We start from the raw sequence: 22,648 nt of genomic DNA on the forward strand, positions 1-22,648 counted from the left end.
GCCTGTTTGGGCCCGGATGCTTTTCAGCAATATCTTGCTGCCTCCTCTGAATGATGACCCAGCCAGGTAGGTAGCACCAACCTCATTTCTTAATAAGGTAACCAGAGTTCACAGAGGCCAAGTGACTGTTCAAAGTCACCAGGGAGAATCTGAACCCAGGCCAGCTGCCCCAATCCCACTGCCAGTGGCAGCACAGTGGGTGCTGAGGTGGCAGGTGGGAATATATGAAGGGACGAGTGAGTGCAGGGAGGGTGGGTGGATACTCATCTTCTTCTTCTGCTGGTTGAAGTTGTCGATGATGACGCCGATAAAGAGGTTGAGGGTGAAGAAGGACCCGAAGATGATGAAGATGACAAAATAGAGGTACATGTAGATGTTCACCTCATACTGTGGCTGTTCTTCCTTCTGCAGAGGACACAGGGCAGGATGGGATGGGATGGGATGGGATGGGATGGGATGGGATGGGATGTGATGGGATGTGATGGGATGCGATGGGATGGGATGGGATGGGGATGGGACAGGATGGAACAAGATAGAATGAGGATGGGATGGGATGGGATGGGGCTGGGATGGGATGAGATAGGAGGGGAAGGGATGGGACAGGATGGGATGGGATGGGATGGGGATGGGATGGGATGGGATGGGGATGGGATGGGATGAGGATGGGAGAGGATGGGATGGGATAGGATGGGGAGGTTGGGGGGAGTATGTTGGCTGCTCCCAGCTCCCCATCTCACTGTGGGCAGGAGGAGTCTGGGACCCAGAGGTGGATCTTTCCACCCCCAGGTTGCTGATTTTGGGGGCTCCTGAGGAGGTGGAATGGGGGTGGGGTTGGGCAGAACTGTCATTGTGCCTCTGGTCTGCGTCCTCTCCCCTGGCTCACTTGCCAGCCGCATCTCAGTGAGCCCCACTCACCTCCCGGGAGTCCACGGCTGCATACATGATGTCCATCCAGCCCTTGAAGGTGGCCTGGGGAGTGTGGTTGGGTGTGAGGAGAGGGGCTGCTTCCCATTTCCACCATTATGAGTCTCCCTCCTCACCCCAGCCTGATCCTCCCCAGAGCATGACATAGAGACCACGGAGGTCTAGATACTACCTCTCGTGTCCCACAGCACTGGAAGCAGGGTGAGTGGCCTCCTAACAAGGAGTAGCAGTGGGCTCAGGTACATTGAGAATCTGGGAGCACCTCGATCCCAGTTTTGTGCAAGGGCAGCAGGCTACACTCACCACCTGCAGGAGGGAGAGGTAGCCTAGACCCACGTTGTCATAGTTGACCTTGACGTTGAGCCAGCGGACCTGGCCCGTGTGCATCAGGCTTTCACACTCGGACTTGTTGTTGACCTCAGAGATGTCGAACCTCTCAGAGGTGGTAGTGTTGATGCAGTAGTAGAACTTGCCGGCAAACAGGTTGACACCCATGATGCTGAAGATGAGCCAGAAGATGAGGCAGACAAGCAGCACATTCATGATGGAGGGGATGGCTCCCAAAAGGGCATTCACCACCACCTGGGGGGCCGGGGGAGGGGTCACTGTCAGATCTTTACCCAGGCTCCTTTGGGACTGAGCTCCCTACCTACACTTACAAGGGGACCCATCGGGGCTGGACACTGTTATTCAGGGAAGGCTTTCTGGAGGAGGGTCAATCTGAGCTAGGCCTGGGGGAGAAGTCTGCTGAGCTCTAGTCTCGGGGGTGGGGTGGGGAAGTGAGGAGTAGGGTTAGGAGTGCTGCTGGCCTAGTGGTTGAAGAGGGCTCTCTGCTTGGCTGGAGCCATCAGCCCAGAGTCGGGGCACTAGGCTTCTCTGGAAGCAGCCTGGCCACGGGTCACTAGGCAGGAGACAAACACTCCTTCCTCGGCCCCCCTAGGAAACTCAGCCCCCGTGACCCAGCCCCCTGCTCCTCTGCTCACAGCATTAGAGACACGGACACAGAAATGAAGCCACCGGGGTCTTTAAAGCAGCAGGTCCCTGAGGCTGGAGCCCTGGGCCCTACTCCCTAGCCCTGGCCACACAAGCCAACTTCACTACGTCAGGCTGGGCTAAGTCTGAGAATTGTCTTTTTTCATTTTTTTTTTTAAGATTTTATTTATTTATTCATGAGACACACACACAGAGAGGCAGAGACATAGGCAGAGAAGCAGGCTCCCTGTGGGGAGCCCGATATGGGACTCAATCCCAGGACCCCGGGATCATGACCTGAGCCAAAGGCACTCAACCACTGAGCCACCCAGGTGCTCGAGATTTGTCTTTTTTCAAGGAGAAGCTGTTTCATGACCTCCAGACAGAGTGGGTGGCACAAACCTGGTGATGCCTCGGGTAGCTCTATTCTTGGCTGGGACACCAACCAGCTGCGTGGCCATGGGGGCAGGTCATTTCCCCTCAGTGAGGAGGGGTCCCTGGTTCTGAGGGTGGGAGGGCCTAGCACGAACAGGAGGGAGCCACTTGGGCTGAGTGCACTGCTGGCCCGCAACCAGCTGCTCACAGAAGTTTATCCCTCTGTGTGGGTGTTGTTCCCAAAAGACTTCTCTTGCCTGGGGAAATCCCATTTGTCTTGGCCAAATTCTATATTTACTGTCACTGTTCTCCAGGGCCTGAGGGAAGGGTGGGCAGGCTCAGAGCCAGGGAGCAGGCACCTGCCAGCTCATCCAGTTCTCAGAGTCCTGGTGGGCCCCAGTCTGAGCCTGGGACCGACACCTATTCACCCACAGACCTGCTTTCCTTCTTCCTCCCTGCTACAGTGCCCTCGTGGCCCCTCCTGGGAGCTGATGCAACCTCTGCTGCCCCCCAGCGGTGGCAGAGATGAGCTAAGGAGGGGCTGAGGCCAGGTTGGGCACTTGGGTGGGGTGGGAGGATATGGTGTGGGGGGCTCAAATCTGGACTTTAGTGGGACCCAGAGACCAAGGCCTCTCCTCCCCCAGTGGTGGCTGGAGTACAGACCTGTGCATCTTCCACCTTGCCCTGTTGTGGCTTCTCCCCCCCAACTCCCTAGCCCTATTCAGAGCCTCTCTCGGCACCCACCCTCATGCCCTCAAATCGGGACAGAGCCCTCAGGGGACGCAGGGCCCGCAGCGTCCGCAGGGATTTGATGGGTCCTAGCTCCGAGTAGCCCAGCCAGTTGGCCACCAGACTGATGATGGAGACCTGCAGAGGGAGAGTGGGGTAGTCAGGGTGTGTGGGGCCTCCGGGCCAGGGCTTCCTAAGGTCCTGGGCCACAGGGACACCTCTGGGTCTGGCCTTGGGGCTGGGCGCTGGGGGAAGACTCACATCCACAATGAGGAAGTCAAGCCAGCACCAGGCATTGGTGAAGTACACCTTGAAGCCATAGGCTACCCACTTGAGCAGCATCTCCACGATGAAGATGTAAGTGAAGACCTTGTCCGCGTACTCCAGGATGCTGCGGATGACTCGCCGCTGCTCAATATAGATATCCTCGAAGGCCTGGGGACACCAGCACGGCCAGGGGTGGCCAGGGCCCCAGAGCCTGGGGCAGCGGCCACATCCCCCATCCCACCTAATGTGGCTGCTTCCTGGGGTCAGGCTACTGGCTTCTCCCAGAATCCCCGGGGCCCACCGTGGGGGCGAGCCAGTGAGTTGGCCCACAGGGAGAAGCCCCTCAGCAGCTCTTCCTCCAGGGGTGACAGTCATCTGCTTGGGGGCCTTCACAGTGACACATCTTCAACCCTGACTCAACATGCCCAGGGCCTTCCCACCTCTGCTCTGGCTGGCACCTATTGCTGGGGGTACCCACGGAGGTGGACCCCACCTGTCACTTTAAGAAAACTAACACTTTCTACATCGCATCCTGCAACCACAAATGAGTCCCTTTAGGATTCTCTGGGATCAAGACTGGCCAGGCCTCGCCTGTCTAGTGGTGTGCAAAGGAGGGAGCCCCAGGAGGGCTTCCTTTGGGCCTGGTACCCACCCCTCCCCAGCCTATCTCCCAGGGCAGTGCCTACCAAGGCTCCACTGCTAAGCAGGATCATGAAGACGATGAAGGTCTCAAACCAGTTGTGCTCGACAATCTTGAAGCAGGCCCTGCGGAGGGTCCACCACATCTTCCCACGGCCCTGGGAGATGTCCACGTAGAGGAAAGGGCAGCGTTGCACGCAGGCTGGGGGAGGCAAGGGGCAAGCGCACCACATCACAGGACTGGGGGCTGCCTCCGGACACGGACACGCAGGCTGCCTGTTCCCACCACCTTCCCGGCTCAGCTGGTCCCATCCTCCCCACCTCTCCCAGGTACCCTTCCCGCGCCCCGGCCCTGTGGGCGGCAGTGTGTCTGAAGGGCTGGCCTGGCCTTTCTCTGCAGAGGGAGCCGAGGAGGGTCATTGTCTTAGAGCAGCCCTTCCCAAGCACTTGCTGTGTGCCAGGTCACACCCAGGGCCCCGTGGGATTCCGCACAACAGTCCTCCCAGGACGGTGCTATACCCACGGCCAACCTCGAGGCTCAGCGTGTCAGGGGCTGGGAGGCATCCCGAGCTCTGACGCCCCTGCCTGGGACTGTGTTCCCCCCAGGGTGTGTCAGCACCCAGGACCCAGGAGCATCTGGTGGGGGAGGGCGAGGGAGGCTCTGCATGCTTTTGGTGACGCACATCCTCAGATGTCCTTGGGGAGGCAGTTGTCTGGCGCTGGGCCAGGGCTGTTGCCCCCCACAGGGCTTGGCATGGTCTGTGCCTTCCAGGGGCTGCTGGGCTGGGGGAGGCACCAGGCAAGGTGGGGGTGCACGCACGCGGGCTTGCCCTCACCCTCCGTGAAGCACTCCTCAGGCTGCTCCCCTTCGGGGTTCTCTTCAGCCTGCTCCTCGGGGTCTTCCTCGGGGGGCTTATAGTCCGCGGTGCTGCAGACGGAGGAGTTCCCATCGAGGGGCTGCGGTGGCTTCTGCAGGGGCCACAGGGTCACATGACCCTTGGGTCCTCCCACCAGGTAAATGGAGGAGGTCAGGATGGGAGACCAGCAGGGAGAGACCAGAAGGGAGAGACCAGAAGGGAGAGGAGAAAGAGGCGGTGGAGCTGACCTACTCAGTCATTCATTCACTGAATCCTGGCTCATGGAGCCAGCACTGTGGCCTTTGCAGAAGAACCACAGTGCCCAAGGCAGCTGTGGTCCTGCCCTCGCGGCACTTAGACTTGGAGCCGGGCAGGGCCGAGGCCTGGGAAGAGATCATGAGGACACAAGGAGGCAGGTGAGGGCATCAGGTAAGGGAAGAAGCTGGAGACAAGGGTGGGGGGGCGCGGAGTGGCTGATCTGGGCTGGGGGTCCTGGGGAGCATGGGGTGGGGACAGCAGTGGAGCAGCAGAGTAAGAGGCCTGAGGGGACTTTTGAGGGAGCACAAGGGATCAGAATGGAACCAGGGCTGCCCTGGCCCACAGGTGATGGCATGCAGTGTCCTCGAGGTCTGAGCCTTCCCATTCCCAGGGTCCACCGGGCTGAGGAATCCAGAAAGAATGGAAAACTTTCCCCAGCAGAAGCTTCAGCCTGGGGCCAAAGGAACCTGATGGGAGTGGGGCAGGGTGGGGGAGGCTGGTGCTCTGGCCCGGCCAGGCCTCCTGCACCTCTTGCTGGTGCTGTCTGGGGCCAGTGTTCCTGGACCTAGCTTCCCTCCTCCAGGGGACCCCTTCATGGCAGGAGTGGAGGACCCTGAAGGGAAAGATGGAGAGGGCGGCTTGGGAGGGGATAACTCTGGATCCAAAAGGGTGACCAGAAAGTCACACAGGTTTCCTTGTGCCCAGTTGAAAGAAAGGGAAACTGAGGCAGGCATTATTAGGTCAGCCAAGGCACCCACTCTGCCACTTGCCCTGCCTGTGTGTCCCAACTCCCACAATCACCCTTGGAGTCCTGTTTGCCCCCCTGAGAGCCCCAGAGTCCTGGCCCTGGGTGTTGTCCAGTCCTCCCCCACACCCGCTCATCATACCGAGGTTGGTGCCACATTTCCCTGGGTATTTATAGCTTGGCAGGCACTCAGCCCCCTGCGTAAGTCAGCGTGACACATATCTGGGGGGAATAAGGAGTCAAGAGCTTTCAGGGCAAAGTTCTTTCGGACTCCAGTGCCCAGCCAGGCCCGGGGCTGATGGGGTGCAGGGGGACGGGGTGGGGGGGCGGCTGGCTCCTCCCTTGCCAGAGCTGGAGGATGGGCTTTGGGGCTTACAGTCAGTTCCCCTGGGGAGCTCCTGGGGTGACTACCAGCCCCTCTGTCACTCTTGCAGGGAAGGGGCAGGAGGAGGGGGGCATCTTCTGGGTGGGTAAGTCATGGCTGCTACTGAGACTGCCCAGCTCTCTGCTCTCCTTGTACCCAATCCAATTGGCCCCCCAGCCCTCTCCACCCCTCAGGATCCCCAGCCCAGACCCAGCACTTTGGCCTGCACTGGGAGGTGTGAACCAGCCCAATGGGATAATGGGAGGGACTTCAAGCCCAGAGGGGGATTGGAGAGGACTCTTGGGTCCCAACCCTGGAGCTAAGGTGCCACAGGTAGGAACAACCTGTCCAAGAGCACCACCTGCTGGTGTCCAAGTTGGAGGTGCAGAGCCAGAGTGAGGGGACACTAGGGAAGGACAGGCTGGGCCCATGGGAATAATGGGCAATCACATGCACAGCGCTGCAGGTGCTTATGCACAGCCTCTCACCTAATGCTCCTTGCTATGTCGTGAGGTAGGTGCCATTGCCCCATTTTACAGATGGAGACACTGAGGCTCAAGATTTGTGACTTGTCTAGGGTCATGCAAAGATTTGAAACCAGGTCTATCTGACCCCCCTCCCTGGCCCCCTCAAGCTCACCTTGCCATCCTCGGGCTCTGAGAAAGTGTCAGTCTCCTCCTCTGTGGGTATCTCCAGGTCGGACTCCTCGGAGGCAATGGGCACGTGAATGGTCAGGTAGGGGTTGTTGATAAAGTTGAGGTGGTCCAGCTCGATGCTAGGGGGAGAGCCATCAACCAGGCCCACGTGGTTCAGGATGTTATTATCCTTCTTCAGGTCCTTGTCATCCTCCTCGGGCGGTGGCTCCTTCTTCTCATCCCCTGGGGTACTCTCCCCGGCCTCCCCGGCCTCCCGGGCCTCCTCGGCCTCCCCAGGCCCCCCAAGGGTGAGCATGATTTCCTTGGGGCTCAGGATCTTGCCATGCAGCAGTCCTAGGAGAAAGGCTTTGGCAAAGCCAATGCCCCACTTGATGCGCCCGATGGCGATCTGCAGGTTGTTCATCTCGCCGTCCTCGTCCGAGGCGGCCAGGCTGTCGGCGCTGAAGGAGCTCAACAGCAGGGCCAGGAAGAGGTTCAGGACCTGGGCAGCAGGGGTCGGGAGGAAACTCAGCCCAGCCTCGGGACACCCCCCCACCCCCACCCAGGGTGCCACCTTCTGCCAGCACAAGGGGCCTCAGGCCTCTAAGCAGACCTGCTGCATGTGCGGCACCGAAAAGGAAATCACCTAATGGGATCCTCACAACTGCCTGGGGAGGCGAGGAATGTTACCATCACCCCTGCTTTGCAGAAAAGGAAACTGAGGCTTAGGCGCATGATAGGACTCTGCAAGACCTTAGGGATGCCCACTGGGAGACAGGGATTCCTTGCAGGACTCTGTCCCCCACCTCCACTGCTGGGGAAGGCAGAACAAAGAACAGGGCTCACGTCTCTGAGTTTCCAGAACTTACTGGGACCTTGAATCTGCTGAGCCTTCTTTTCCTGTCCATTAATGGAGTCTGTGCTCTCCTGTGCTCAGATGCATGTGCCCTATTGCTCTGGGAAGGGCATTTGGCTTCCTGCTGTTCACCACTTTTCTCTCCTTGGGATTCCCTGCTCCACTTCATTTTCTTCCCATTTTCCTACTGAAAGCCTCAAAAGGCTACTGGTCTACCCCTCTAGCCTCCAGCTTTATTTTCCAGGGACAGACATTTACTGAGCCTCTCCCGCTGTGGTGTAAGGGAGCTCCAACCTAGTAGAGACATTTGATCAAACAGATACAATGCAGTGGGTTTGCATGGCAATGGAGACTGGGGTGCACAGGCTTTGGAGCCATGCTGCTCAGCCTTGAAGTCCAGTTTACTAGCCACGTGTCCTGAGGCAAATCATATCACTGCTCTGTGCCTCAGTTTCCTTGTGTGTATAATGGGGAGGATTCCAGTTCCAACCTCCTTGTATTGTTGTGAGGATTAAAAAATCAATATGAGCAGAGCACACAGTAGGCACTCAAAACATGTTGGCTATTATGTGTGCAATGACAGAAGGTACAAGGTACAGGGAAAAGTATGATTAACTTTGAGGCCAGCTTGGCATTTTATTAATAAGGAAACTGAGTCTCAGAGAGGTGAAATGATGTCCTCTATGACATATAGAATGATCAGGACTAGAATCCAGGTTTCCAGTCATGGTACAACTTTAGAGGACATCATTCATTTAGACTACAGTGTGAATGGCAGCCCCAGAGGTTGTGCAATGTGGTGGCTCTACCTTCCACAGTCTATCCCCCCTCCCCCAGGGAATGAGGAGGAAGGTGAAGCAGAGCTGGAGCAGTGGGGCGGGGGGTACGGTCCTGGCTCCTGTCAGCCAGAGGCAGGGCCGGGTCTTACTCTAGCGGCCTTGGGACAGGGCTAGGTGTATGAGTGGACATGAAGGAGTAGGGGCGCCTGTGAATGTCCACCCTGGACCAACTTCTCCATGTGCCTCTCACTGCCTGGCTTTCACCAGGGTCCTCCAAGGTCTTTTTATCATTGCCTTAACTATCATGTTAGCATAGTGTCTTCAAAGTGAGTGTATATATATATATGTATATATATATACACACACGGGGAGAAGGTGCTGGGCCAATTCCTCCCCATCTCTATACCCCCCAGCTACTTTTCTGCCTTTGCCCCCAACCAAAGATATTGGTCTTTCTTTCCCTTTGTCGGGGGGAGGCATCCAGTTGCCAGAAACACATCTGAGATGGGAATTAGCTGCTCTCTGGGTCAGCCGGGTTTGCACACGGCTCCTGCCTGGGACAGAAATAGCTGCCCCAGGCAAGGCGTGGGGAGGAGGGCTGCAGGGAAGGGGGATGGACATCATGTTCCCCCAGGGGCTCTGAAGGGTGGGTTACCTAGGACCTCATCATTTCCTCTTCTTCACAGTAGGCCAGAGGAAGTCCTCCAGTGCCAGGATGCAGGGGACATGGGGTCCCCCACTCCCTGGCAGGTTGCCTCTGTGCCTTCTGGCAGAGGCCTGAGCTAGGGTGGGGACAGTGCCGAAGGAGCTGACAGTGTCACCTCCCTGGGCTGCTCCAGTCCCTCTGAGCAAAGTGAGAGAGGGCAGAGCTAGGCTGGGAAAGAGTATCGGTGGTGTGTGTGTATGTGAGCTCATGAGTGTGTGTGTGTGTGTGTGTGTGTGTGTGTGTGTGTGTGTGACATGCACTCAGAGGCAGTGAAAGTGCAGGGGGTTCCAGACCCTGGGGCCAGACTGCTTGGGTTCAAATCCTGTGCAGGTTACTAGCTTCCCTCCCTGAGCCTTTGCTTCCTCATCTACAAAACAGAGATGGAACAGCACGTCCCCACGGGGCAGTGGTGAGCATTAAGAGATAAATACACAGAAAGTGCTCTGAATGCTGGACAAATGCACATAGAGGTCAGCTGTCACCATCGTTACTGCCCGTGTTGACGCTGTCATTCTTACCATGGCTGCTATTACTGATGCCGTTACTGGCATGACACAGCGCCAGGTTCTAGTCTAGGCTCAGTCTCACGCTAGCTGTGTGGTTCCGGGCAGTGGCTCGGGAGCACGGTGCCAATGTTCCCTACCTCCCAGGGTTGTGGAGAGCATTGGGGATAATGCGTGTAAAGCTTTTTGCACAGGGACCGGCATATGGCAGGAGACCAGTCCTGGGGTGGGGGTCGGGGGGTGACGCCAATGGCAGGTACCTGAACCACCGCTCCCCCAACCCTATGCCCCAGGCCTTGTAGACCAAGTGCTTTGCTGAGCGCTCAGACAACGCGGGGAAGTGGGTCACCACCATTATCATCCCCATTTCCCGCATGGGAAGAATTGAGGCCAGAAACAGGTTAAATAACTTCTCAAGTTTTCCCAGTCAGTAAGTAGCAAAGCGAGGGCTTGCAGTGTTTTGAGTCTACACACATACAGACAGATAAGCCACCACAGACCCTTTGAGTCATGCTGGGCCCTTAAACTTAGCTTTACAAACTTCTACTCAGAGCCAGCTACCCACCCTGATCCCACCCCAAAGTTCTGCTGGGGCATCTTCTCACTCTCCCCCTACTCCCCAAGCCCTCTCCCAAGGACAGCCGGCCGGGGATCTCCTGCCTAGCTGTCCCTGGGGACTCAGGACCTCATCCCACGGTCCCTTCCTCAGTGGAGGTGACACCCCTCCCCGCCGGTCAGCTCCTGCCCCCAGCCGGAGCTCAGCGATATCTGAGAAGCGCTGACCCAGCAGCCCAAGGATTCCACCGGCCTTTGCAGAACGTGGCGATGTGTGGCGTCTGCCCCCCCTCCTTGTGGCTCAGGGCCGCGTAGGCCACTGCAAGGGGCAGCCGGGCACAGCACTCCTGGCAGGGGTGCTGCCCACCCTAATCAGGGGAGGAGTTGTGGGCATCAGGATGTGGAGACACACCACCCTGGGCCAACCACAGAAATGCTAGTCAGCGTGACCACGGCCTGAGTGTCTCTGCTCCTCACTGGTCCCCCTGCAGCTCCTGGACACTAATTCCAGGATCTGAGGAGGGGGGCAGGGAGACAGGAGGCCCAGGAATTCTGGTGCCACCCTGTGTGGCACCTTTCAGCACAGTCCCAGGCAAGCCTCTCAGCAGCCCTGTGAGGTGCCCACTGTTTTTCTTCTGCGTGAAGTTAGAGAACCCGGCTGACCAGAGAGCAGTAACTCGTTTAAGGGTACACAGATGACAACAGAGCTGGGCCTGGAGTGTGGGTCTGTCCGGCTCTAGTTAGCACATTACTTTGCCCCAAACACTAGGTTTCAACAGTACTATACTCAGTGTCAGCTCTGGGCCAGCGACAGCAGTGCTTGTTAGAAATGCATATTCCCAGGCCCCGGCCCCAAGCTGCTGAATCAGACTCTGTGGGCGTGGGGCTGGGAATGTCAGAGTTGATTCTGAAGCTGGTTACAATTGGAGAGTCACTGGGTTAAACCATATAAAATTGCCTTATTAGTGATTTCATATAGTTCACCCACATGGCAAAGGCCCCTGAAGCCCAGTTGAAAGGAAATAATTGAGGGGGACATGTTGCATATGCTTGGGTTTCCTGGGTCGGGAGGGGGAAGGAGCGAGGAGCCAGCCATCCAACCCAACTCACCACTAGGTTGCCGATGACCATGACCATGAGGAAGACAGTGAGGCACATGGCCTGGCCGGCCACCTCCATGCAGTCCCACATGGTCTCGATCCACTCGCCGCACAGGATGCGGAAGACGATGAGGAAGGAGTGGAAGAAGTCGTTCATGTGCCAGCGGGGCAGGCTGCAGTCGGCTGCGATCTTGCACACACACTCCTTGTAGCTCTTGCCGAACAGCTGCATGCCCACGACGGCGAAGATGAACACAATGATGGCCAGCACCAGCGTCAGGTTGCCCAGAGCGCCCACCGAGTTGCCGATGATCTTGATGAGCATGTTCAGCGTCGGCCAAGACTTCGCTAACTTGAAGACCCGCAGCTGCCAGGCAGGGGGAGGGCAGGGGGGGATGAGGCCCAGGTTGCCACCTCCCCACACCCCCTAGGCCCAACCTGGGGAAGACTCATCCTTAGGAGAAAGACCTCTCTAGAACAATTCAAATCCCTGCCTCACGAGGGATCTGAGCCAAAGTCTGCCTCTCTGTTAAATGGGAATACTCTTATCTGACCACCTCATCCACTTTATGTGTTCAAAACAAAGAGTCCTCTCTTAAAGATTCAAACTGAAGTGTTTATAAGTGACATAATGTCAGTATTTGCTTTGATGTATTCCCCACCACCCATAAAAAGTGGGGGACAGGGGCCGCCTGGGTGGCTCAGTGGTTGAGCATCTGCCTTTGGCTCAGGGCATGATCCTGGAGTCCCAGGATCGAGTCCCACATCAGGCTCCCCACAGGGAGCCTGGTTCTCCCTCTGCCTGTGTCTCTGCCTCTCTGTTTGTGTCTCATGAATAAATAAATAAAATCTTAAAAAAATAATAAAAATAAATAAAAAGTGGGGGACAGATGGAATAAGAACTATAGAATGTTGGTGGCCATCAGAGTGGGTGAAAGGTACACAGAAGTTCATTATATTTTATAGGTTTGTGGATGAATGACAGGTCCCATAATAAAGTTAAAAATATATAAAAGTGCTCCCATGGGATGGTGGAAAGGATACTAAATCAGATTCCCAATTCCACTTCTAATGAGTCCCAGCCTTCAGGTCTGCAATATGGTCTCTGCTCCACTGTCACCCAAGGTCACCAAGGAGTCAAGCCCAAATGTCAGCTCCCCGGGTTTTCATTTTGGTCCCTGGCAACCCTATGTGATAAGGGGAGGGGTGGGCTCTCTTTCTCCCCATTTCCAGTAAGAAAGGTTCTGAGAGGCAGGGTGGCACACACAAGTGGCTTCTTGGGGCTCACTCTTCCCATCTTCCTGCGTCCCCCCACTCCTCCCAGCCTCAGCGTGGTCCTGGGGTCTCACGCACCAGTCGGAAGGAGCGGAGCACGGACAGCCCTTGCACGTTGGCCAGGCCCAGTTCCACCAGGCTGAGGGTGACAATGATACTGTCGAAGATGTTCCAGCCCTGCTGGAAGTACTCGTAGGGGTCCATGGCGATGAGCTTCAGTACCATCTCTGCCGTGAAGATGCCAGTGAAGACCTGCGGGATGGGGTGCGGTCCACGTCACAGAGCCTCAGGGAGCACAGGGCCTTGGGAGTCTCCCCACTGACTCCCACCTTCTGGCAGAGCCAGCAGGGCCTGAGGGGAGGGGTCTGGAGGCCTGAGTGGGGGCAGACAGTGGTCCCCACAGCCCACACGTGTGCGTGTGTGAGTGAAGAGTGGAACGGCTGAGCCACAGGGCAGAGTGGGTACTACCCTGAGAGAGACCTGAACCCATCTGCTTCTGGGCTTGTGATCATGAGCCAGTCACTTCACTTCTTGGGGCCTCACCCCAATCATAATATTTAGCACTCATGCACCACTTGGTAGTTCACATTCAGACCTCACTGGGACGCCAATTCTACGGAGTTGCGAGTGATTGTCACTTGCCCCAGACATGAGGACACTGAGACTCAGGGAGCTAAGCGGCAAGTGCTGTCTCACGCCACCCATGTGGGCAACCCCAGGTCTTGGGGTGCTTAATTCAGTCTTTCTGTCTCTATGCCCTACCAGCTCTACCCTGATTAGCAAGAGTCCCAGAACTCAGCAAATCTTGATGGACTCAGAAGTCTAGGGTAGGGGCCAAAAGGGGGCAAGGTCAGGGATCCATGAGGAGACCCGAGCTGCCCTCCGTGAACCTGGTGCAGGGGTGTAAGGGCTGCCTAGCCTCTGAAAGCTCCCTGGGCACAGCCCCCCTCCTGCCGGGCACCAGCTGCCCTGGTCCACAGCCTGCCTGGGCACATGCTGAACCCCGCCCAGGAGCTGTCCCTGGCCATAGCAGGTGGCCAGACAGCAGTATAGTGCGGGCAAGGGGTGGGCAGGGGGTGGGCAGGTGGCAGGCTGGGCCCATCACGCACACCCCAGCAGCTGCACTGTGAGTCCAGAGCACACCCTTGCCCCCCTCTAGCCTGGTCTGGCATGGCTGCCTCAGACATCTCCATGGGATAGAAGTGCCTGCCTCACAGGCTGGGAGTCCAGGCTCTGATGCCCATGTCACCCACAAAGTCCTCACACTGCTGCAGGCCCCCAAATCTTATTCTCCTTGGGCTCTCCTCATCCCCAGGGTAAGGGGAACACCTTGCCCATTGGCCATCTGGAAAAAGTTCTAAGGGACTTGGAAAGGACAGGGTAGGGCTGGAGGTTAAGGCGGCTTTTTCCCTTTGTCAGCCTCCACGGGCGCTGGGAATGAGGTGATAATGCTCCTAATGGGCAGGGATAAGCAGGCGGATCAGTGTGTGTCAACAATAGCCAGGCAGGAAAGGCCCAAGGGGAGCTGGCCTGGCCATGCTGGAGAAATGGTAGTGGGCAGGGGGCTGGGTTGGGGGACCATGCCCCAGGGGGGCCTCTTGGGCCTGGGGGCCCAAAGCTGTATGCCCCCATTTTCAGGTCCTTCCGCCCCTCTTAGGCCCATAACAACCTTTGAAAGGGGATACTTATCACACGTGCCCTGACTCCCCCACTTCTGCCTCCAGGGCATGGCCTGGACCCCAGACCATAGGGCCTGATCTTAAAATGTCCAGCACCTTATCCCTACTCTTTCTGCCTCCAAATACCCTAAAACTTCAATTCCATATCTCATGGATCACCCCATGTACTTCCCTTGTATCTCAACTCATGCCCCCCGTATGTGGGGAGAATAAGCCCAGCTTGTCCCCATATGCCCCCCAAGAATGCCCCATATAGCCACACAGTCCAGATGGCCCCATGGGGCCCTGTGGCCCCTCTCCTGTCCTGCCTGGGAATGACACCTTTCCATGTCCCCTCCCTACCAGGTTGCCCACGGTCAGCACGTTATCAAAGTGCTCTGTCATGGGGTAGTGCTCCATGGCCATGAAGAGGGTGTTGAGCACAATGCAGATGGTGATGCCCAGGTCCACAAAGGGGTCCATGACAATCAAGTGGATGATGTTCTTGAACTTCATCCAGGGGGTGCAGCAGTTCCATATGAGCACTTTGTGGGCACATTTGTACCACCACGGTGGGCACTTCTGGTGGGCCTCTTCCAGCTCTGGGAGTAGGGTAGAAACACACCTGATGAGGACCTTCACCCCCAGGGTCCTCCTTCCCTGACCCAGATATCAGGTCCCACCTTCTAGGCCTGGCCCTTGAACTCCACATCTCAAACCCATCCCCTCAGCCAGGCTGACTTCAAGGTCCCCTCTCCATGGGACGGACACCCTGAAGACCTGTCCCTGGAAGCCCCGCCCACATGGCCCAAACCCTGCCCACTCATGCTTCCTTCCTTAAACCCCCAGCCCTACCTGAAGGCCCTTCTAATGCTCCACCTCAGGCTGGGCCTTCTTGGCATACCTTACAGAGCCTACCCCTCATGACTCCCACCCCCTGCCCATGGTTTAGGGCTGTGATCCTGGCTGGCTGGGGAGACATCTGATCTCTGAGGGTTCCCAGGGAGAGGTGGGAGGCCACTGCAGAAGGTTGAGTCCCATTCCACTTCTGCTGGCCAGTGCTACTCAGAGCAGACTGAGGATCCCCCTGAGGGCTCTCCCTTCCATTGGAAATTTATAAGAAATATTAATAATGCCCCCCATGACATAGATGAGGAAAGAGTCAGGGAAGTCACATGGAGACCTGGGTTTGAGTGCATGATTAGGACACCCCAGCGAATGAGCTAATTGGATCTCTCAAAGGCTTCAGATTCTAGTCTGATAGTAACAGCTCCATCCCCAAGCTGGTGACCCCCAAATCACTGCAGGTGTTGGAAACAGTGTCTGACACCCAAAACTCACAATGGTCCTGGCTAGGGCAGTGTTGAGTGACCTCCTCAGCCAGTAACACTGAACACCCTCTGGGGCATTCTTTGGCAGGACACAGACACCTGGATGCCTGTCCTACAAGTTTGGGTGAGAAGGTGCCCTCCAGAGGTCTGCAAAGTCCTCTAGGTCCTCCAAGTCCTTCCTGGCACCAGGAAGGGGAGGGGGGCCTGGGAAGGGGACCAGATCTCTTTCATGTCAGATTTCCTTTATTCCTCCTTCCCCTCCTTTCTCCCTCCTCCTTTTTCCTTCCCCTTTTTCCTCCCCTCCATCCATACACCGTGTCTCTTCCATTCATTAATCTTTCAGCCCATCCATACATCTATTCATTCATCCACCCATCTACCCACCCACTCATCCATCCATCCATCCATCCACCCACCCACCCACTCATCCATCCATCCATCCATCCATCCATCCATCCTTGTTTGTGTCTATCCACCCTGTCCTTGTTACCTTATCCTGTTCTCCCTGACATGGTAGAGCAGTATGCTGATTTGGGGGAATCTGTGACTACCTGGGCAGAGTTTGACCTTTGACCTTTAACTTCTGCCCAGAAGACATTTGAGGAGCAGGATTTCCAGTTTCCAAAACAATGGGCTTTCTTGGTTAATATTATCCTGTCCTTCCCCATTACTTTGGTAGCCCCTGAAGCCCTTCCAGAAGCCCCCAGTTCCCACAGCAGCCTGGCCTTGTATCCAGAACTGGGCCAGGCTAAGCCAGGACTATATTTATCATGGCCATTTCTTCGATACCTATATTAAGTTACTGTCCTTCCAATGCTGGGCCCAGCCAGCCCCACCCCCACCCCCGGGAGCCCAAGTGGCCCGACTGTCAGGACACGTAGGATGGCATGCCTATAGGGCTGTCAAGCACTCACCTTCCATAGCATCTGAGATACCACTGTCTGCACTGCAGCTCTGTCTTGGAGGCCCCTTCTCGCCCAGCGATGTGTCTAGGCTGCCATTGCAATCTTTGCCGTGGGCTGGGTCCCCATCTGCCTCCCCACCTTCCAGAGCCTGGGCGGCCTTGGCCTGTGGGTCAGCATGGGTGGTAGGCACAGAGTCCATCTCAGAGCCCAGTGGATGGACTAACAGGGGTTTTTCTTTATGAGGGGGCCCCTCTTCTTGTCCTGTGCTGAGCCCGGTGCAGGTTGTGGGGGTGACTTTGGTGGTGATGAGATTGACCAGGGTAGGGACCAAAGTTGGAGACCTTCATCCCTGAAGACCCCCCATTCTTGGAAGCCTTGACTGACCCTCTACTCAGGTGGTGAGGAAATGGGCAGCTGCACCCTGGGGGCCTCAACAGGATTCACTTCTCCCTAGGCCCATATCCTGCCCAGAAAGAATCCCAAGACCATAGATATTTGAGCTGGAAGGTTACTTCAGATTTAACTACCCCAGATTCTTTATTGTTTATAGGGAAATGGAGGCACAGAGCTGCAGAATGTTCTTTCTATTGCTTCCCATCCCACCAAAACCTCCAGCCTGGGGCCTTAAGCTCACCCTGCCTTGCAGCCCCTAGCCCATGCCTCTCCTTCACCCTCAGCCTGTGCAGGAGAAGCCAGGCTGAGGGCCAGGGAGATTCCTGGATCCTCAACCTCCTCTCCCTGAGTCCACACCTTCTCCAGCTCCTCCTGCTGCTTTTTAAATTTCTCCAGCATCTGCTGAAACTCTTCTTCTTTCTCCTGATCCTCAGCCAGTGTGGCCTCATTCTGCTCTGCGTACGCCATGGCCACCACCGCCAGGATCAGGTTAATGAGGTAGAAGGAGCCCAGGAAAATGATGACCACAAAGAAGATCATGTAGGTCTTGCCAGCTGCTCGAAGGGTCTGAGAGTAGGGGGAGAAAGAGAGGGAGCATCACAGGGGACCCTGCCTGCTCTCACCCACCATCCCTCTCCACATACCCATTGCCCAGATAGGTAAACAGGGAGGGTCGCTCACAGAGCCTGGTGATTTGAGGACCTTGAGGCAGGGTATGGCCATCCTTGGCAGGCTAAGCCACATTCAAAATATACACCTGGGGCCCAGACTTTCCTGGTGTCTTGGCTCAGAGAGCCCTGAGGACCTGAGACAAACATCTTAAGATCAGAGAGCCAGGATTTAAAAAAAAAAAAATTGGTGAACAGGGCTTTGGGGTCACCTTGAATCCTACAGCTGCTACAGTGCCTGGAATCTAATAAGAGCTCAACAAATAATAGTGGCCATTATTATTATTCTCATGAGTATCTTCAGTGTTAGAAACATTACCAGGGACCAGAAGGCACTGCTGCTCCAGACTCAACCTGCCTACCATGCAAATAGTAGAAGCTAAATAATTGTGTAGGGGCAGAGTTGAATTTCTAAGCTACCCTACTGGTTACTGTGAGGGCTGGGAGTCTGTGCCAGGCCCAGATCTCAGTGCTTATGGCAAAGGGGGTGAAGGAAGAGAGGCTGTGGCTCAGATATGGGCAGGTCCCCAGTGTTAGAGGGCTCCAAAAAGCCATCTACAGGGAAGAGGTGGCCTTGTTATGGGTCCTGCCATGCCCTGAGGAGGCTGTGGGCTGGAGGGAGGTAGTTGTGGGGCTGCGAAGCAGAGTGGGGGCAGTAGTACCAGCTGAAAGAGGTTCTCCCAGTAGTCCTGGGTCATGAGGCGGAAGAGAGCCAGGAAGGCCCAGCTGAATGTATCATAGCTGGTGTAGCCATAGTTGGGGTTCCGTCCAGCCTTGATACACTCATAACCCTCGGGGCAGTGCCTGGGGATAAAATGGGGTGCTGGTGTTAGTGAGGGAAGAGAACTCCAGCCGAGGGACAGATGGGGGATCCCGAGGAAAAATCCTATAGTCCTGTCTGTGTCCCCCAAACAGGGAAATGTTCCATTCACATGGGTGTTCCTTACATTCCCACTGGCCCCCACTTTCTTGTCCCTAATCCACTCCCATCTTCTGAAACTTCTGGGCCACCTTTTCCCACTCCCTTGTATCACTCACCCAGCATCGCTGCTGTTCCCACAAAGCAGGGCGTCATTGGCACCCTCCAGGAAATAGAAGTTCCCTTTGGGAGTCAGAGGCCACAAAGGAAACATATCACTCATGTGGAGACACTGTGGACACATGCACCCATTGCACGCCCATGGGCACGTCTGTGTGGACCACATGCACCAGATGGAGGCTCTCTGGCTGCCCTTGCCCCTCCATTAAGGTCTCTGGGTAGATACACTACAGGGAGCTCAGCGGCAAGTCGTGTCAGCTCAGCGCCCCCCATGTGTGGATGGGCCATCAGGATGCAGCAGGGATAGTGCGTGTGTGTGCATGCATGTGGCCACCACACACCTGCGCAGGGCCCCCTGACTGGGGAGGGAGCTGGAATCCGGGGGCCAGGCTGAAGGAGTACCTTTTTCTAATTTGCCAGAAGGCCTTGTGTGGACTAACCGTGGCTGTGTGAGCATGTGCGGCTTGTGCGTGTGACCCTGGGAAGGATGGCATGTGAATAGGTGAGTGTGTGGGTGCGGGGGTGGTGGCCCTGCCAGGGTGCCAGCATGCCGTGTTATGGAGGAAAATAGGGAGTGTGTAGGTTAGGGGAACGGGCACTATGGGCCGCTGCTTTTCATAGCAAAAGCTGGAGGGTTTTCAGAACCACGGGGCAGTCACTGTCACACTCACCCTTTGCGGAAGGCATTGTTGCCTCAGTTTTAGAGGTGAGGGTTCTGAGGGTTAGGGAGACCAAGTGACTTGTCAGAGGTTCCCCAAGCTGGCAAGGGATGGATTTAAGCTTAGGTGCCCCCCCCTGCTACTTATCTCACAAGGGGCTGTCCTTGGGGCTGGGACAGATCCCACCGGCCTCCCCAGCCTGTGTTCTTACCTTCGTCATTGATGTAGGCGTCCCAGTCAAAGGTGTAGTTGCTGGCCCAGCTCTCATGGCTGTTCCATGTGTCGTTGCCGTACCACGTGTCGTTGCCATACCATGTGTCGTTGCCGTACCACGTGGTGTTGGTGTCGTTGAAGGGTGGGGGCCAGCGCACGCATTTCTGCCGGAGGTTTCCCATGAAGAGCTGCAGCCCCACCAGCGCAAAGACACTCAGGCAGAAGACGGTGAGGATCATCACGTCCGACAGCTTTTTCACCGACTGGATCAGCGCCCCCACGATCGTCTTCAACCCTGACCGGCAGGAAGGTAAGAGTAGTCACTCTCCAATCCCCTCAAGCCTTTGCCTCCTGCATCTCCTTCAAGGCTTGACTTGACCACTTCCCTGAAGGCTTCCCAAATGAGTCCCACCTTTCTCTGATCGCATCCTTGATGTGGAGCCTTTAAATGGCCACAGTCTCAGCCACTAGAAGAATGTACTATAAAGCCTTTCCTGGCTGTTGCCTCACTCGTAGAGCAACACACAGACACATGGTGGAGTTGAAGAAATGTCACCAGGTCAACACTCCCAAACTATGTCCTATACAACACTGATTGCCCAAGCTGTGTCTTTAAGAGAGGGGTTCGATAAATGTTTGGGAAAGACTCAGTTCTAGATTCTGCTCTGAGAGAAAGACTGTAGATTATCCTACCAAAGTCCTGCAGAAACAAACAAAACTTTCATACCATGTTGCCTTAACTTACTTGACGACAGACCCCTTTTTCTTATAATGCCTGTAACACCCAAGGAACAGCAGCTCTAGACTGAGGAGGAGATATTATTGCAACCGCCCCTTTGGACAGACAAAGGCATAGAAAATCTTACAGACTTCCAGGGATGGATTCCCATCATTTATGGAAGAGCCATAACTTCTTTGGGCCTAATCAGAGTGACACACACTTCCATATCAGTTCATTTCTTTTTCTTAACCTGATGTGGAAAGCAGCCACCTTATTAAAACCCTCTGAGCTCTGAGGATGCTGGAAGCATAGTGTTAAGGAATACTGTGGCCTTCACTCACTGGCCAGTGAACAGTGTGGCCTTTGGGAAGCACTTCCCCTCTCAAGACCTTCCTTAGCCACAGTTTGAGGGTATTGGATTAGGGGAAAACTATGGGACTTTCTGGCATTCAGATCTAAACCTTCCTTCCAAGGTCTGTTCTCCATCCCTTTTCAGACTATCTTTCTGTCCATTTGGGAACTGTGTCTGGTTTCTCCATGTGCTTTTTTGAGGGTCTGGGTGACCTGGCTTCTACGTATTTCATGCTTCTTGATGCACTACTTTGGAATTGCCCTGGCCTGGTTGCTCAGTGGGTTTGTGGCGTGTTCTGTATTTGGCACTTGGAGGCTGGGCCTTTCCATCACTCATTCCCTTTCTCTCTCTCGGTGGGAGGTCTCTGCTCTCCCCAGTCTGTTCATCTTATTTAACACACTCTCCATGCACACTTCATCCTCATAACACCCCAATGAGCAGTACTATTATTACACACATTTTATAGATAAGGAAACTGCATCATAGACAAAGGTCTATGCCTAAGGTCAAAGGTCAAAGTTAGGAAGTGGTGGAGATGAGACTTGAACTCAGGTAGTCTGGCTCAGAGTCTGTGCTCTAACTACTTTGTTACGCTGCCTCTCGAATGCCCATCCTCCAGCCTCCAGCCCCTGTTCCTCCCTGGCCATGCCCTCTGCCCCACCGTGTCCAGGTTGTGGTGTGAGAGTGTTGTGACCCTGGGTCAGGCTCTTGGATCTGAGTGTCAGGTTCCAGGCCTGGATGTGGGTTGAGGTGCGGGGGAGGCCTGCTGGCCTAGGCAGAGGGTCTCTGCTCCTTTCCAGTACCTGGGATGACTGTGATGGTTTTCAGGGCCCGCAGCACTCGGAAAGTTCTCAGGGCTGAGATGTTGCCCAAGTCCACAAACTCCGTCAGGTACCTGGGCAGGGGGGTTGGAGTAAAGGCTGTGTCAGAGTCGGAAATGGATGTTAGGGCAGAAATCACAGCTTCTCTAGGCCCAGAATGAGGATTCCTCTGGAATTCCTTGTGGCTGGGGTTACCACAGGGGTTGGGGGAAGGCCAAATCAGACACCCCAAGGTTCCTATTGAGACCTGAGAGCTGGGGAAGACAGTGCAGGAGCTTTGCTGAGAGCAGGGAGTGGCAAGGGCAGCTCTCCCAGTGTGTAAGGGCCTGTGGGATTGGGGCCCTGGGCTGCCATGTGTGGTTGCACATGCCATGTGGAGTTGCCTTCAAGCCAGACCCCAGGAATGGCAGCCCATAGAATTGGGCAGTTCATTGCACAGCTGCCCATCACCCCCACTAGCAGTCCACCTCCCAGTGGGTCAGCCCACTCAACTACCCTTCTTGAGATTGCTCCCCTCTTCACCCTCCTCAACCTCAGGATGCCCTCCAGACCCTGCTCACGCCATTGTGATGACGCTGAAGTCTAGCCAGTTCCAGGGGTCCCGGAGGAATGTGAAGTCATCAATGCAGAAACCTCGGGCCAGCATCTTGATGAGGGACTCAAAGGTATAGATCCCTGTGAATGTGTACCTGGTGGGGAGAGGGTGGCCAGGGCCAGGTGTGGCAATGATGGACCTCTCAGGAGGGAGGTCGCAAAAATGAACTATGGTGTTGATATCGGTGAGAGTGATAGTGTGCACCACCCCGGGGGCTTACAGTGTTGATGGGGTTGACAGTTACAGTGGGTGTCTTCCTGGAAGGCAAGAGCAGTGCCACTCAAGGCATGCTTAGAATACAGACCCATGGAGTGGGCTGTGTCCCAGACCTGGGGAGGGGTGTTCCGAGGAGGGGGGTACTCACTCCACATGCTTGGACCAGGAAGGCGGGTTGCTCATGGTCATGAACACACAGTTGGTCAGGATGGTGATCATGATGAACATACTGAACAGCGTCAGGGGGAGAGTCAAGGAAAGTGAGGGAGCAGGTGGGGAGGAATGGGGGGACGGAGGGCCTCCTCGCCTACAGCACCTGGCTTTCCCCATCCCCAACCCCTTCCTTCACCTGCACTCGCCCCACTTGGGCAGGATATGAGTGGATGAGTACTTTGATGGCACCACGTCTGATGATGCTGAAGGGGCTCAGCATGTAGAGAGCGGGTGTGGCAGAGAAGCGGAAGATGGCCTTGCCCTTGTTAAGGACAATGAAGGTCTGCGGCAGAGAGAGCGCCGTGAGGTCTAGGGACAGGCAGAC

The 22,648-nt window shown here is 55.9% G+C and overlaps 1 protein-coding gene across 5 annotated transcripts in view; it reads right to left on the reverse strand.

The window, feature by feature from the left end:
* Positions 1-22,648, reverse strand: part of SCN4A (sodium voltage-gated channel alpha subunit 4) — a 45,395-nt gene that overhangs the window by 6,573 nt on the left and 16,174 nt on the right. For all 5 annotated transcript variants that reach the window (XM_041725610.1, XM_041725613.1, XM_041725611.1 and 2 more), the window contains 20 exons: positions 22,488-22,606; positions 22,259-22,348; positions 21,860-21,988; positions 21,282-21,373; positions 19,404-19,700; positions 18,533-18,596; positions 18,157-18,298; positions 17,184-17,393; positions 16,443-16,596; positions 14,561-14,799; positions 12,618-12,791; positions 11,275-11,631; positions 6,770-7,267; positions 4,743-4,875; positions 3,954-4,108; positions 3,262-3,435; positions 3,016-3,138; positions 1,228-1,506; positions 916-969; positions 268-405 (listed from right to left, as the gene is read on the reverse strand). In XM_041725610.1, the coding sequence (XP_041581544.1) occupies positions 268-405; positions 916-969; positions 1,228-1,506; positions 3,016-3,138; positions 3,262-3,435; positions 3,954-4,108; positions 4,743-4,875; positions 6,770-7,267; positions 11,275-11,631; positions 12,618-12,791; positions 14,561-14,799; positions 16,443-16,596; positions 17,184-17,393; positions 18,157-18,298; positions 18,533-18,596; positions 19,404-19,700; positions 21,282-21,373; positions 21,860-21,988; positions 22,259-22,348; positions 22,488-22,606 (3,621 nt within the window). The remainder of the gene's footprint in view (positions 1-267; positions 406-915; positions 970-1,227; positions 1,507-3,015; positions 3,139-3,261; positions 3,436-3,953; positions 4,109-4,742; positions 4,876-6,769; positions 7,268-11,274; positions 11,632-12,617; positions 12,792-14,560; positions 14,800-16,442; positions 16,597-17,183; positions 17,394-18,156; positions 18,299-18,532; positions 18,597-19,403; positions 19,701-21,281; positions 21,374-21,859; positions 21,989-22,258; positions 22,349-22,487; positions 22,607-22,648) is intronic.

The sequence above is a fragment of the Vulpes lagopus genome, chromosome 12, assembly GCF_018345385.1.
Source record: "Vulpes lagopus strain Blue_001 chromosome 12, ASM1834538v1, whole genome shotgun sequence".
In the NCBI taxonomy this organism is placed as follows: domain Eukaryota; kingdom Metazoa; phylum Chordata; class Mammalia; order Carnivora; family Canidae; genus Vulpes; species Vulpes lagopus.